Source organism: Vigna unguiculata, chromosome 8, assembly GCF_037176805.1.
Source record: "Vigna unguiculata cultivar grain cowpea cultivar isolate G323 ecotype 2 chromosome 8, ASM3717680v1, whole genome shotgun sequence".
Lineage (NCBI taxonomy): Eukaryota > Viridiplantae > Streptophyta > Magnoliopsida > Fabales > Fabaceae > Vigna > Vigna unguiculata.
This window is the reverse complement of record NC_140799.1, coordinates 1,169,119-1,185,402: the sequence shown is the minus strand read 5'-3', so window position 1 is coordinate 1,185,402 and position 16,284 is coordinate 1,169,119. Positions and strand designations below refer to the sequence as shown.

General features: G+C 31.7%; 4 protein-coding genes across 4 annotated transcripts; 1 reads left to right on the top strand and 3 right to left on the bottom strand.

Annotated features, from left to right (window-relative positions):
• The first annotated feature begins 317 nt into the window (after positions 1–317).
• On the top strand, positions 318–2,239 carry LOC114195408 (uncharacterized). Its single transcript, XM_028085869.2, has 6 exons — positions 318–476; positions 614–841; positions 952–1,092; positions 1,459–1,578; positions 1,694–1,789; positions 1,880–2,239. Exons 2-6 carry the CDS (start codon positions 623–625, stop codon positions 1,967–1,969), a joined length of 666 nt encoding a protein of 221 aa, XP_027941670.1. The 5' UTR covers positions 318–476; positions 614–622; the 3' UTR covers positions 1,970–2,239.
• Positions 2,240–3,495: 1,256 nt separating this feature from the next.
• LOC114194556 (26S proteasome regulatory subunit 10B homolog A-like) lies at positions 3,496–6,745 on the bottom strand. Its single transcript, XM_028084875.1, has 10 exons — positions 6,512–6,745; positions 6,225–6,344; positions 5,452–5,588; positions 5,141–5,302; positions 4,887–4,973; positions 4,711–4,797; positions 4,491–4,628; positions 4,083–4,274; positions 3,908–4,006; positions 3,496–3,798 (listed from the first exon to the last, which is right to left on the bottom strand). Exons 1-10 carry the CDS (start codon positions 6,609–6,611, stop codon positions 3,724–3,726), a joined length of 1,197 nt encoding a protein of 398 aa, XP_027940676.1. The 5' UTR covers positions 6,612–6,745; the 3' UTR covers positions 3,496–3,723.
• A 2,378-nt stretch (positions 6,746–9,123) lies between these two features.
• On the bottom strand, positions 9,124–13,100 carry LOC114194555 (uncharacterized). The gene is made up of 6 exons (XM_028084873.2): positions 12,553–13,100; positions 11,689–11,960; positions 11,449–11,603; positions 10,618–10,880; positions 10,205–10,267; positions 9,124–9,586 (listed from the first exon to the last, which is right to left on the bottom strand). The coding sequence occupies exons 1-6, from the start codon at positions 12,946–12,948 to the stop codon at positions 9,338–9,340; spliced, it is 1,398 nt and encodes a 465-aa protein (XP_027940674.2). The 5' UTR covers positions 12,949–13,100; the 3' UTR covers positions 9,124–9,337.
• Positions 13,101–14,172: 1,072 nt separating this feature from the next.
• LOC114195296 (Peroxidase superfamily protein) lies at positions 14,173–16,175 on the bottom strand. The gene is made up of 4 exons (XM_028085716.2): positions 15,665–16,175; positions 15,296–15,487; positions 15,021–15,186; positions 14,173–14,834 (listed from the first exon to the last, which is right to left on the bottom strand). The coding sequence occupies exons 1-4, from the start codon at positions 16,130–16,132 to the stop codon at positions 14,422–14,424; spliced, it is 1,239 nt and encodes a 412-aa protein (XP_027941517.1). The 5' UTR covers positions 16,133–16,175; the 3' UTR covers positions 14,173–14,421.
• Positions 16,176–16,284: the final 109 nt, after the last annotated feature.

Sequence of the window (16,284 nt, the reverse complement as noted above, 5' to 3'; positions counted from 1 at the left end):
GATTAGTGGAATGAAGTAAACAATTCAAATACCATCATGAGATGCGCCTGAAACATGAGCTAAACTTAACAAATTATGGTTAAAAGACTAAATTCACACATTTCTAAAGATGAAGGACTAAATTGGTCAAAATTTTTAAAGAGGAACCAATTTCAAATTTCGCCGAAACTTGAAAGACTAAAAACATATTTAACCCTAGAGTTGAAAATTACGTGGAAACGCATTAAAATTCAGAAAAGATCAATTTGAATGCGTTGTAGTTCATAGCAGCATGTTTCATTTCATCTATCTGTCCATGCAAACACATAATAAATGTGGTAGTTGAACAATAATTTCCGTAATTCCGAACTCCTAACTTCACTTGGTCGTACTCCATTGCCTCATCCATATTTCTGGTGGCAGTTATGTTAGGAATGCAACAGCAAATTTCTTTGGGTCCTCTCAAATTAATGTCTTTCACGCAATCGTAGTTACAGGTTTGCAATCTGAACCATATAACTCTTTATGCATATGTGTGTGTATTGAATTCAACATAAAGTACACTTTTTTTTTGTCAATTTAAGTAACAACGATGCAGTTGCAGAAACTTGAACTGTGAACACATATTTTGCAGTTTACAGAAATGGAAAAGTATGTTACAGAAACAGTGGTTGTTGGAGTTGTTTCATGGACATCAGCATTTGTAATAGTGAGAAGACTATTCCCAAAACGCTCTTTTGATTTCTGCAACCGCCTTGTGTCCACTCTCCATGCAACTTTAGCAGTGACATTGGCTTGGCTCTCTATTGAAGATTGGAGGTGTCCAATTTGTGGTGTGGGATCAAAATCTTCACCCCAACAGGTACATGCCCTTTTGAGGGAAACCTCACTATTATTTTTACATGGATTTGGGTGTTCTTAATTGTTTAGAATTGGCACTAAAGTGGAAAGTTTGAACTGTGTTCTGAGCAGATGCAAGTTCTGGCAGTGAGTCTTTCTTATCTGATTTATGATCTAGCTTGTTGTCACTTTGGTGAGAGAGTTAGTCTAGACAACACTGTCCATCATTTGGTAAGCATTGTTGGAATTGGAGCAGGCCTTTTCTATCAGAAGGTAATCAAAAGCTGAAATCATTTCTCAAAGTTTTGGAATGTATTGTTGTTTTCACTGTTAAGTATATTCTCAGTTTCTGAACACTAAGCAATGCTTGTTTTGAGTTTCACAGAAATAAATCTTCTTCTTGTAATCATTCATATATAAAAGGGTGTTTTGCACAAATTTATCTCCTTTTAATATAATCTTTTAGAAAAAAATGAGGTATTGATATTTGGTTTCATCTTGATTGGTAGTAAAATTTTCAAGTAGTTGTTTCTCAATTTGTCAGTATTGTCCATTTACCTCAATTTCAGAAACTGTTTGTTGTTGTAATTATGACTGTTTCATGATTAGCTAGTGGTTATTTGCCATATCTGTATACAGTGTGCCGCAGAAATGGTGGCGACAATGTGGATAACAGAGATATCAAGTCCATTTTTACATTTGAGGGAGCTTCTGAAAGAGCTTGGTTACAGAGATACCCCTCTTAATTTGGCTGCTGATGTAAGTAAAATTGTAGTGATGATAAATATTTCATGTCTGGCTTTGATTTTGGGCATGCCTTGTTAATGAACAAAGTATAAACTGTTTTGAAGCTGAGTTTCACGTAATTGCACAGATTCTGTTTGCTGCCATATTTTCTTTTGCCAGGATGTTGCTGGGACCGTGTCTCACTTACGTGACTTTATCTGCTGACTATCCACTTCTCATAAAGGTGAAGGATTTTTTGTTTTGAGAAACCTTTTTTTTTTTCTTTTTCTGTTTTGTTACACTCACCTTTGCTTAATTCCTTCCATCGTTACAGGCTATGGCACTGGGTTTGCAGCTGGTAAGTGCATTCTGGTTCTTCAAAATTGTTAGAATGATAAAACGCAAATTAAGCAAGAGAGCTTAAACAACAGCAACATAAAAAGGACTACCAACTGGGAAATGCAATTTAAATTCTGTATTGATGGGTGTGAAAAAGTGCAAAAGTATGGTTGAGTCTATTAAATGCATGTTTGGTACCACATCGATTCTTTTTTAGTTCACTCTGAGGTGGTTTTTTCAATGTATGTAATTTTCAAGCTTCTTGACTGCTGTATAAATTCAATTCAATACTCTCACATTTTATGGTGGAGAAATTTGGTTTCCTTGTTGTATGAACCTTTTACATTAGTTAGAATCCACGTTTGTATTATACAAGACTAATGTAAAATGTAAACGATTTACTTCTTACACTTGTCATAATATAACCTCATAAAGATGTTTTTTTTATGTCATCCAATGTAACCGAAACCAAAAGTCCAGGGTTCTATTCAATTCCAACGAGCACTAGAACATTCTGTCAATATGGATCAGTATATAAGTCCATTGGTAAATCGGGATTTAGCAATGTAGGTTTGAAGATTATAAGTATCACCGCATTAACTTAGTTTTTGAAGTTATTTACATCAATTGATATTTTAACGTAAGTAACCTATAACCTATAATGCATGGATACAATACGTATATCCGATATGTTGATACGTTTATTTTAATTTTCAAAATAATAGGATACGATACGTGATAGATACACGATATATGAATATTGAAAAGTGTGTACGATAATTCTTAAAAACATAATAAATATATGATTGTTATTGTGTTAATTCAAATTAAAACTATATGTACTAAAATTATTAACATAAAAAATATAAATTATTGTCATAATAAAAGTACAAAAAACTCTTAAATTTAATGACCAATTTTAGTAACCAAAAATATGTTAGAGACTAATTTCCTAATTAGAGATCAATTTATAAACTAATTATTTTGGTAGCTGAAACTTTAGTAGCTAATGTTAGTAACTAATTTAGAAACCAATTATTTTCGTAGTCAAAATCTTGATAACTAATGTTAGTGATCAATTTAGAAATTAATTTATAATAAAAATTATTTTAATTATCAATTTAGAGATTAATTATAATTTTTTAGAACTATTTTACTTGTCAATAATTTTTAGTTTTTAAATTGATAGTCAAATTGGTAAGATTGATCATTATTCAAAGATTTACTTATACCATACTACGACTTTGTAAATTAGATACTTAACTCATAAGTATCGATACAATATCCTAAAATATCAGATACGGATAAGTGTCGAACACAGATATATCATCCAAGTTAAAATATCGGTACATCATATTACATCATATTGCGTAACAAACCACTTTCTACATGCATTAAAATTTCAACTAAGGTCCAAAAAAATATTTATATATATAAAAATGTCACCATAATATAAAGAAAATATGTAAAATATTTTTTTTCCACGTGTTTACACGGAAGGTAGAGTTCACAACGCAACACTCAGATGACCAAGGCCCCAAATTAGTATAATGGCTATACAAAAGAGCTTAGCTATCTGGATTTTTGCTGGCCGTAATTAGTAGTAGTATATAACAGCATAAAATCAGATTTATTGATCAAGATTGGAAAGGAATTTCACTGAATAAGGATCTTCAACAATAAATGGGGAGACGAACCAATTCAAAGATCAGTGGTATAAATAATCTAGAGCATGATCTTAAAAGAAAACAAAAAATAATTCAATCCAAAACCTAATTGAACGAAGAATTTGACTCATGTACTGCCTAGATATCCATGACTAAGAATTTTATAATAGCTCTACTCTTTGCCAAAGTCAGCACTGTAGGGAGCACTGGATTCAAGTTTCTTTGCATCATTCAGTTTTCTAACAGCCTGCGCGCCAAAGAAAGAAGTCAAGTTATTGTCCAGTGAGTGATGAGGGCTAATCCCTTGAGCCTGATAAATAGAAAGAAAAAAAGCTTTCGTCAAAGTAAGAACTCACCTTCATAAAATCTTCATGGATCACATAATCACGTTCTGCACGAATTGCTGCCATTCCAGCTTCCGTGCACACATTTCGAAGATCAGCTCCATTGAAGCCCTGAGCAATTTGCAATAAAAAATACATCAAACATGCTTCTGTAATTATCAACAAAATTAATCCAAACTGAACTCACCTCGGCAAGCTTCACAACGGCTTCATAATCTATTTCACCATGCTTAGCTATCCCAGCAGCATGAATCTTCAGAATTTCCATCCTAGATTGTTCATTTGGCAGTGGAATCTCAATTTTTCTATCCAATCTTCCAGGACGCAGAAGAGCAGGATCCAGTACATCGGGACGGTTTGTTGCCATTATCATTTTAACCTACAACATCCATTGAGACAGCAATGTTGTAATTGTAGTCAACCCACCATAAGAATTCACCAGAACAATCATTTTTAGTGAGAAAAAATCACACAATATAATGAAGACACATTAATTGCAAGGTTGCTATACTTCACATTTTATGTGAATTATATCTGACATAAATGAAATAAGAATGTCCAAAATGACTAAATAGGGATAAGAAGAAAGATATACCTTCCCAAGTTGATCAAACCCATCAAGTTGATTAAGCAACTCCATTAGTGTTCTCTGAATCTCACGATCAGCACTTGTTCCTTCACTGAAACGACGACCACCAATGGCATCGATCTCATCCATAAAAATAATGCAAGGCTTAACAAACAAAATGGAGATTAAGAACTACATTCCAATTATTATATGAACAAATAGGAAGAAACTTCATTCAAGAATCTACCTGATGATCACGTGCATAACCAAACATTTCTCTAATTAACCTGGCACTTTCTCCAATGTACTTATCAATTATTGCACTAGAAACAACCTACAACAGTATGGAGGGTAAGGTACATTATATTTAAGATTAAAGGAAACCTGAAACACAACGGAATTCAGAAAAGAAACAATTCTGACCTTCAAGAAGTTAGCATCTATGTTACTAGCAATTGCCCTAGCTAACAATGTTTTACCAGTACCAGGAGGCCCATAAAGGAGAACACCCTGGGAGACAATAATTAAGAAGATACTATCAGATTCAAAATTAAATATCATGGCTCATCAAAAAGTAAACTTTCACTAAAGAACTTTTAGATAGAAACTTGGGTGACAGTACTGCCAAAACACATAACAGAGGTAACAGACATAGTAGTACAGTGAAAACTAATCACCTTAGGAGGTTTAATTCCGACTCTAAGGAAGAGCTCAGGGTTCATCAGAGGTAGTTCAATTGATTCCCTCAATTCTCTTATTTGATCAGATAAACCACCAACAGCGGAGTAACTGATATTACCGGGATCCTCATGCAGCATATTGTAAACTACCGGATCAACCTATCAACTCACATCCATATGGATCATTAGGCACAAAAGACAAGCAGATGATTTTCAGAAGGAAACCAAACCAAATAGCCCAAAGAGCACAAGCTTCACATTCACCATATCAAATAATACCCAAAAAAGAATAAACCACAAAACCTTACCTCACGTGGAAGAGCTCGCATTATGGTTAGTGTTGTCATATCAAGAACCACTCTGGTACCAGCAGTCAGTTTTTCCTTATCTACTTTACTGCGGCAACCGACCACATACCTAGGTCCACTGCTTGCCTTAACGATCACTGAGATAACATAGAGTACAAGGAAAATAAAAATCAACCTAGGCTTAAGTTCACATCAACCAAACAAAAAACATAGAAGATAGTGTATCAGTTTAGCTCGATCAACTAATTAGATTATTAGACAACAGGCCAAATTACAGAATTTAGCACTCAATTATCATCATTTCAAGAATTTTATCGTCCATGTTTTTTAAATGTTTAATGGTGTGTCAATGTGTCATGAAGAAAAAGTTTTTTGCTGGAAAAGAAAAAGGTGTCACAACGACACTGATTCGAAAAAACTTGTAACAAAACAAAGTTGCTTCAGGTTTTCAAAACTTTAGGGTGGTGCTTTTAGCTCTTTCCATGTGAAGCATAAAGTCATCACATAGTATAATGCATTATTTAAAAAAATACGGTAAAACGCACAAAAGAATTGAGGGCTAAAATTAAAAAAAATTATGATAGTGCAGAATAAAATGTGCAATTAAGTATAGATTATATATTATCATCCAGAATGAATAGGCTAAGGTTTTCACATTTAAAGTGAAACATAAGTTTGTGTTCATAATCTCAATATATATTAGAATACACTAAGAAGTTGAATGGCGAAATATCATTCAAAATACGAAATGAAAAAAAGGATAGACTCAATACAGCGTTCATTGTCGAGAGGCCTGAGAACCTCGCCAATGATCTGTCCAACGCTTTGAAGAGACTTCAAATCATCTTCTGTTTTGTTAAACTCTTTTCTCGAAGCACGTAAATTCTCTCGGACTGCAATTAGCATTTCAAAGCCAAACACGTCAAAATTCATAATGAATAAACCCTAATCAATCGGAGCATGACAACATCATGAATAAAAAATAGTGTAAATTCATAGCAAATTCTAAACGCAATTCAGAATCGCAAGGGAGTGAAGGTTGGATTGAGAAAGAACGAACCTGATCGCACCCTGGATTCCAATTCCTTATGTTGAAGAAGCTTCTTACGGTACTCCGTGACCGCATTACGGCGTCGCGTCGAGTCTTCAGTATCGGTCATTGTTAGTGTTACTCGCTATAACCAAAATCTGAAATCGGAAAAAGGATTCAAATAGCTTTTTTTTTTCTTCTTTTATCGAACTATCAAATTATAACTATATTGTTTATGCGACTTCTCTTCCTTTAGCCCTAATATCTTGGCCCCCAAGTTTATTTTATAGGTTGCTATGGATTGCAATTCAAGTTATCTTAAAAAAATATTTTATCCATTTGTTATAGATTTTTTTTTCTTTTACATAAAAGTTTGGTTTTATTTATTTAAAAATTATTTTCTTATAAAATCTTTAAAAGATTGGAAAAGTATATTGTTGACTTTATTTGTAATTTTGTTTAGGGTTAAATATATTTTTGTTCCCTTAACTTTTGGTAAATTTTGGAATTAGTCTATTTCGAAACTTTGGACCAATTTAGTCCTTCATCTTTCGAAATATGTGAATTTAGTCCTTTTAATCAAATTTTGTGAAGTTTATTTGATATTTCAAGCACGTTTCATACTAGTATTTGACTTAATATTAAATAAAAAATGTGTCAAACAATATAAACAACTCAAATACAATCCTAAAATGTGTATGAAACATTAAATAAACCTAACAAAATTGGATTAAAAGGACTAAATTCACGTATTTCGAAAGATGAAGGACTAAATTGGTCCAAAGTTTCAAAATGGACTAATTCCAAAATATACTGAAAGTTAAGGGACTAAAAACATATTTAACCCTTTTTTTATATGTATGGCTTGTATATATTACGTATAATTATGTATTATAATATAATATAAAATGTTAATTATTGTAGTAACGTTCTTTGAAAAACATTTGCTATCAATTATCAGCTAAAATTAATTTGGAATCTTTACAAATAAATAAGTTATCATTACTTGTTAGTTATCTTACATTAATAACTTCATTTATTTATTTATTGTTAATATAATATGAATCATAGTAAATTCTAAAAGAATTTTTATCTTATGGAGTTATATTGGCGTTAATGTAATAATTATCTACTAAAAGAATTATTATCTTATTATGTTATTGCTCTTTTTTATATTATTCCATTCTTCATATTAAACGAACTTGTTTACAAAATTTACTTTATAAGAATATCTTTAAATAAAATATAAAATTGTTTTGAATATAATAATGGATTTGAAGGATAAGAGGTATATCTTTAGAATTTTTTTTATGAATATTCCTTTTTTTAATAATGAACATGAGAGTGTCATCAAATATAAATTGTTGGTTCTAATTCACGTGGAATAAGGTTTTAAATTATGTTTTAAGATATAAATGGTTTATATTTGATTCCAATAGTAATATTTGACTATTTTATCTTTATTCACAAGTATTAGTTTATCTCATTCTCTCATCTTTATTTTTAATAGATATGGAATCTTTACTTTATTTTAATTTCTATATAAAGATATTCAATGAATATGAAACTTTTTATTCCCATCAGAAACGATGTTTATATTCACTTATTTGTTATTTTAAATATTTATTATATATATATATATATATATATATATATATATATATATATATTTAAAAAGTCATAAAAAATAAAATATGATATTATCAAATATTAAACCAACGTAAAATCATACATATTACTTTTCTCTAATATTTTGGTTCATATAATTCTTTTAATTACTTAAAAAATTAAATATATTTTAAGATTTAAGTATGTTTTTATCTCTTAATTTTAAGTGAAAATTAGAATTAATTTATTTTTAAAATTTTAAATTAATTTAATTCTCAATTTTTAAAATTAACATTTGAGTTATTTATATTATTTGATAATTTTTTTTATATAAATTATATATTAACTTAAAAATGTATTTAAAATATTAAATAAATTTAATAAAATTTGATTAAAAAATTAAACGATAAAAGACTAATATAATCTAAAATTTTAAAGAAAAATTAATTCAATTTTTTTTGCTTTGAAATTAAGAGAAACTAATCTTTATATTTTAATAATTTAAATAAGTACGTATATGAATAACGGTTAATCCAATATGATTATTACGTACGATAGACAAATTTCCTACTTGTTTAGGAAGAACATTCCCCTCTCCTTCGTAATATATATATATATATATATATATATATATATATATATATATATATATATATATATATATATATATATTATAATTAAGATATATTCTAATTAAGAATGTTGCAGTGAGATCGTTTATGAGATTTTATCTACTGGAACAAAGATACATTCTTGAAAGATTGCTTTTTATGTAAAAGAGAAAAATAAATTGAACTTTTATATTATAAAAATTTACTACAACAGTACTATAATATATTTTTGATGTGTTAATTATTTGGATAAAAAAAAATAGTCACACTATGTGAGCTTGACAATATATTATAAAAATAATATTTAACTTTTTCTAAATTACAATTATTATTTAAAGAAAATACTGCCAGTCAAGACAAGATGTATTACAAAGCTAGGAAAATAATGGGATCCAGTTCTTTTCTTCTTCTGACTGCTAAGGATGAAACTAATAAATAATCTCAACAATTGATATAGAAAATTAAAGAATATAATGTGTAGACGTGTATCAAAAGCCTATAAATAGAGCAGTTTCTTACAGCATATGCTACATATGGCATAAGGAACAGTGGTATACAATTCGCTCTTGCCATGACATTCTCTTTACCCTGTAAAATTTACAATTTTAGAACAGCAAAAATGCCTAAGCTGGTTGACTTAATTGTGGCTACCCTTCCGTAGCACATCCTTCAGAACCAATGCAATTCTCTGTGCCATATGAGGCTCTAGAAACCTTTCCTTCACTCTCTCATATCCTTTCTTTCCCATAGTCAGCCTCCTCTCAACATGAGTTGCCAAATTCATCATGTTTTTTGCAAGAGGTGTCACACCTGCTTTTCCAATGGGGTGCAGCAAACCAGTAGTCTCATTCACCACAATCTCCATGGTGCCCCCAGCTGCAGTTCCCTGGGATTATTGTTAAAGATAAAAAATTGTCAAAGGAAAATATGACATAATAATATACATGCCTAAGAAATTCAGAGTGCCAAAATAGAATGACTTCTAATCTCATTGTTGAACTTACCAGGCCCTAATTAAATTGTCAAAGCCAAACATGTGTAAAATATAATGCATAATTTGAAAGAAAAACAATAGAAGTACGCATGAGATCTGTATAGAATTTTTGTCTCTTGACACAATTTGCAAAATCCGCAAAATACTTCTTAGCTATTCTTTAAATAATCTTGGAAACATCTCCCCATGGAAAAAACATCACAAGAGAAAGTTGAAAAGAGAGGGTCGGTGAAATTTGAAGAAATAATAATAAGTAACTTGATGTATGAACAAGACCGTATAACGACCAATGAAACTTGAAATAACTTCATTTTTCTTTTGGTGAGGAGTTTGCCAACTTGCAGCATTGAATAGTGAAATCAATAAAACAGCAACATCAAAGATATTTAAGAGAGAAGTGAGCAAAGAAAGCACAGTAGGTATACGAATAAAATGGCATATACGACACGAATTAAAACCAAAAAATATATATAAAAGGAAATACGTATTGACAAGGCAAATTATACTTACAAGTACAGGCAAGCGAAATGCCATAGCTTCAATGGTTATCCTCCCAAAACATTCTCCCCTACCCTAATATAAAGAGAGGCATATTTAGAAGTAACATAATACTTCATGACATTGGGTGACAAAATCAAAAAGCTACTATAGTTGCAATGCAAAACTTATTCTTGGTTTCTAGAAGTGTGAAGCATTAAACTTAAACAAGACTAGGACCTATAGAATCTCTCTTCAGGTCCCTCATCACTGATCTTAGCATTAAGACTTACATGGAAGCTGGAAATAAATCTTTTTAAAAAAGAATCTTGCTAAGTATAGAACAATTATCGGTTCAGGAAGCAACTCCCACTTAGCAAAAACAATAGAGTGAAAACAAATTCTGTTTCATACAAAACAACATAACAGGGTATATTAAAAGATACCTGAGAATTCTGAACAAGAACATCAATAGAAGCCAGGTAAGGAGCCACTGCCAGTGTTTTGTTAACAAAGTGAACACGGTCCTGGATATTTTTCTCCATGACAAACTGACGCAATTCTGTTTCAAGCTTTGTGTGGGCATTCATATCACTCCCTACAACTACAGCATGCAAAGATGGCACTTGCAGTTTCTTCTCCTTGATGAGCAGCAAACTTTCATAAAAGGCCCGAAGAAATAAGTCCTGCCCTTTACCACGTGAAACACCTGCAATTATATCATCCTGAAGCTCAAATTATATAATGGTAAAATAAACGCCAAAATGAATGGAAGGGTATAAAACAAAGGGGAGGATTAATTTGTAATATATTTTGTAATAAAAAAAAGAACAAGTGGAATCACCTCAATCTCCTTTGTTACCCCCTACTACATTCTTATATTTCTAATGCCACTCTCTCTTACTTCACATACATGTACCCGTAGGAAACACTTATGACTGTGGTTAGCTATCTTAATCCATGCAGCAATGAGAAAAACTGAGTTCGACGTGAAAATATAATGGATCAATCCGATACAAATACAGCTAAAGGCAAATGACAAATGAAAAATATCAGAAACACAATTCTGGAGATGAAGAAAATTACTAATTTTAGAGCTCTTACTTATAAATGCCAAGAAACTATCACGATGTTCAGCTAAGCATGAGCAAAGTTTAAATGTGCAGAAGTTCGAAGCTCCATAAAGTAGCTTAGCTTCCACATCTTTTTTAAATAATTGAAGCAAAATTACAGTAAAAAAAGCATGTAAATGAATTTGAACCAGAGTAGGATCATACTATTTATGATGGCAAAAAGTAGGTCATCATTCCTCACTCCCAGAGATTCTCGAACATGTTCTCGAAGAACCCTCTTGGCCACACTATCTTCCGCAACCTCCATAAGGTCCTTGCTATTTCCAAGATGCACAACATAGGTCTCTGGCATTTTAATCCTACAACATTGGACCAAGTTAACAACATATAAAATAGAAAGTAACATAGTCGACACATGAACCACTAACAAAGTTGTAAACATACCCTAATTTCTCCCTAGTCCTATTCTTCCAGTATTCAGCAGTTGTATAAGAATCGATCATGGCACCTGCAACAAAAGGGAGGTGCTTAACATACTCCCGTTTGAAATAATGCCCTCGCATTTCATGAATCCACCACAAAACCTTTGGAAGAACCTCCGAAACTTTCTCTTTTAGAACAGAATCAAGCCACTTCCCAGCCACAGCAGTATTCAAAATCACCATGTCAGCCTTACATGCTACGTCGACGCCCTTCTCATCTTTTCCATCCAGCACCTGTCACCAGTCACCAGTCACTATGCACACAAAAACACTTCTCGCAACAAAAAAAAAAAAAAAACTTAGGTGTAAATTCTTATATATTTTGTAAATGTTGTTGCTGCGAAAAAATAGTACTTAGTGTCATACTACTTAGGCTCATGCTCTCAACTATTCTTCATGTACGACACATGGTGAAATTTTTAAAATTACAATACAGAATTACCAAAATTGGATTAGTTATGACGTGAAGATTGAGACAACCGTGATTCCAAAACATATAATTTCTCCACTCTCTTTTTTTTTCCTTTTTTATTTTGGTTGTACAAATAAAATTTCACTGTATTTCTAGTGTTGTCTAATTAGAACTAGAACTTGACTTAATTAACTGAACAATAAATATTTGCATTAAATACTATCAGCACAATAACTAACGATATCTGAAGCTATAGCCAACAAGCAAAACTCGTTAACGTCTTCTAATTATCGTTTTAATTCGATCAAATTGGCGTAATAGAGGTATAAATTGAATATTACATCAAATTACAATACTATTTGTAAAAAAAAAAAAAACTAACTAATAAGTTTTGTTGCTTGAAAAGTACAGTACCTGCACTCCTCTATCGAGCATTTTGTTCTCTAGAGCATAGACGACATCGTCGGTTTGCGGCGGTTTCTGAAAGGTGATCCAAACGACGTCGGATCTGGCGGCGCGCAGCAGAAACGCTAGTTCCATGAGCAAGAGAGGTCCGCCGGAGAGAGAGAGTTCGTGCGAAACCATGAGAACGAGCTTCGACTTCATGAATTGGAGAGGATCAGAGTTCTGTTCCGGTGAGGATTCGGTCAGAGTCTGAGAAGTTTCCAGCTGAAGAAGCGCGGTGTTGCAGGAATCAGGAGAGGTTCGGATGAAGAGGATAGTGAGAGTGGAGAGAGCGAAGAGTGCGAGGAGTGTTAGCGCGCATTTCTTGCTGCGCATTTCCATCAACGCTTGCGAATGCTTCACCATTGTTTCTTCTTCCCTAACTCTTCTACACTTACCATTACACTATAAGCTTCGCTTTTCTCTGCTACCTATTTCTCATCTTTGATTCAGATTTGGAATTTGATCCAGTGAGATTCAGAGCTTAATGAAAATGTCACCGAATTTTAAATCTTAACCATAAAGGAAAAAAAAAAAAACTCGTTTTAGTTTTTCACCTTCTAAAGTAATAGTAATAGTCTTTCTGGTTTTAATGTTAAGAAAGAATGAAACAACAACACCTCAAATACTAATTTTAAAATATATATATATATATATATATATATATATATATATATATATATATATATATATATATATATATATATATTACAATGTGACAGAAAAATAAATAAAGTATATATACACATGTATCATCACTATTAGTAAATTAATTTGATTAATATTAAATTATTTTATCATTTTAACAACTTTTTTGTGGTTTTAATGCGTGCTATTTTTAATGAACTATATTGAAAAATTAAAAGGAATATTATTTAAAAATAAAAATGACTATTTTAGAATAGAAGATGTTTTATGTACTAAGATTTTTTTATTTTTTTTATTTCATCTTGTCTGAACATAATAAGTTAGTGTTTTAAAATGTTAATTAGAGAGAACTTTTTCATTAAAAAATTATCACTATTTGTTAAGAAGTGGTTAAAAATGATTAAATAGATTTTTAAAAAGTAAACTAGTGATAAAAAACATATAATGGAATCTATTATGTTAGTATTGAAAAAACATATTAGTCTATTTTTAAAATTTATTGTTCATTTTGATAAATTTTACAGTGTTTTAATTATCTTTCATCAATAATATTTATGAAACATATTTTGATATGTAAAAGCATATATATGATACAATTTATTTAGTCATCTCATTATTAAATATGTTTACTATCGAACTACTTTTTATTTGAATATTTAAATTCTTGTTAATATTTTCACTTTCATGAGAAAATAGCTCGTCAGGCACATGCTTAATATTTTAGATAAATATAAGCACTTTATTTCAAGACCCTAATTTAAGTCAAATTTAATAATTTTTTCCATTTGAATATTTAAGATTTTTTTTCATTATTCCACCCCAAAAGTACATAATTATGTGGTTATTTAATATCTATAGACAATATATCAAATATAATTCTTAAAACTGGATTTTATTCTTTTAAAACAAGGCAATTACAGTTTTATTCTTTTTTTTTTTGTTTTCTCCATTATTATATTGTTTCAGAGGGTTCAAATTCCTTAAATTAATATTTGCACACAATCCTTTCATAGGACAATAACTTTCATCACTATTATTAACTTAGGAGCAACACACTAAAACCCTCTTAAGTAACTAATAACTACCAAACATCAAGCATTTTCAAATTCTTTCTCTTTTTTTTTTTCAGAAGGTAACACTATAACACTTATTAACGATTCACATAAACATAACTATAAATATGGAACTTAGTTAATTAACTCTGCGACAGTTTTTCCTAACTTGACCATTGAATCCAGTGAGAGGACGAAGGTTGGCCATCTTGATCATGGACGTGGAAAATTGCTCGAAGAAGAGACTCTCATCTTCTGCATATTTCTTGACCAATTTACGAGTTTCCTTAACATTTCCCACAAGAAGCACTTGATCTGAGTTAAGAAGTCCTTTCCCCCTAAGAATGAGTTTGAAATATGTATTATCAAACAATCTTGGAGAGCCAAAGTCCAAAGGAGAAATGAAGTTGTCTCCTCCAGATTTTGGGCACATTGTCTTCAAATCAAAGTAAAAGGACTTTTCTAGATTCTCATCTGGTTCGTTGTTTCCCTTTTGGTTGTATAGTCTCTGCTTGAATGTGGCACATCTTGCCACCCCAATGGTATGTGCACCTACGTTAGAATCAAGTGTTAAAATATGAAACATCTACTATCAGACGCAGACGCAGACACACACGTATATGATATGTCGATATGAAAAGTATTGGATATAAATATTTGTCAGACCGATACATGATCCAAATTAAAATATCGATGTATCATAAAATGCATAGCATGAATGAGAAGTTGAAGTTCCACCTGAGAGGGCAACAAGGTCTACTTCATCAAGGCCTTGACGTTTAAAGAATGTTATCAGAGTTTCAATGGTGGCGTTTGGTGGAGGAATATTTTTGTTTGACCCGCTCAGGCTTGCAGTTTTTGAGTCTCGTCTCCCTAATGGGAGTTCCCAGTTAGGTCCTCCACTCTGTGTTAAAGAATCAAACAAGTTTCAGAATCTCACATATTTCTCATGTATAAGAATGTTCATAATATATTCTGAGTTGGCTCAGTATGAGTGAAGTGTGTTCACTTACAAGAACAGTGGAGCCCCTAGCAGCAAGGGCAAGAATGTCTGCACAGGACACAGTCTGAGGACATGCTTCTTCCAACCTAGACTTCATTTCATCAATCACTTCAAAACCTCGGACAGAGTTCTTGTTAGGTCCAGCATTTTTTTCGCTGACAATTGTTCTGCTATCATCCAACAAAATTGATGCATCGCATCCCTGCCATCGAAAACAAAAGATTAACCGTAAGAATTTTCTCATTTTGTTTATGGACAATATTTTGACAACTTTGTCGAGACGACATCTTTTAAATAATTTTATGGTCTCATGTCGTAAGAAAAAGTTATCGATTTGTGTGTCCGAGATCTCATTACGACAAATGCAATATAAGCTTACCTGCACAAAGCAATCATGAAAGTGAAGTCTAAGTAGAGAAGCAGGCATTCTCATGTCTTTTGCAATGGCCTTCTCCAACACTGACATGACAATGTCGTTAGCTTGGGGGCAAGAAAACTGATAGAATTGAGGTGAAAGGCCAAAAGATATCCCTCCATGGTGACCACCCCAGCCGAAACGAAAACCAGGGTGAGCACAGGAGAGTTTAACAGAGAAAAAAGCTATTAGTATTGCAAGAAGAGTGAGTTTGATGAAAGTCATGGTGACAGGTATAGGAACTAAATTTGAGAGCTTGCTAATTTTGGTGATTGTGTGTGTTCTATTGGGTTGGCTAGTGTGACATATATAGTACTCAAAATTCGAACCACCCAATCTTTTTACCAAATCATGTGATGTGGGAAACCAAGCCTTTGACTGTTTCAACAATGCATATATTGCTGTGAGATTGCAGTGCTTCTGATGATGCATTGTTCAGTTTTGACAGTGGTTCTGGTATTATCTGCTCCTGGACCAAATCAAAACAGTGCAGAATTCGGCATTTTGTATTTTGGGATTGATTTTAAGTAAAATTTATAGAAATAAGTTCGTTAAATTTATTTTTTTTCAAAATAAAGTCAAAT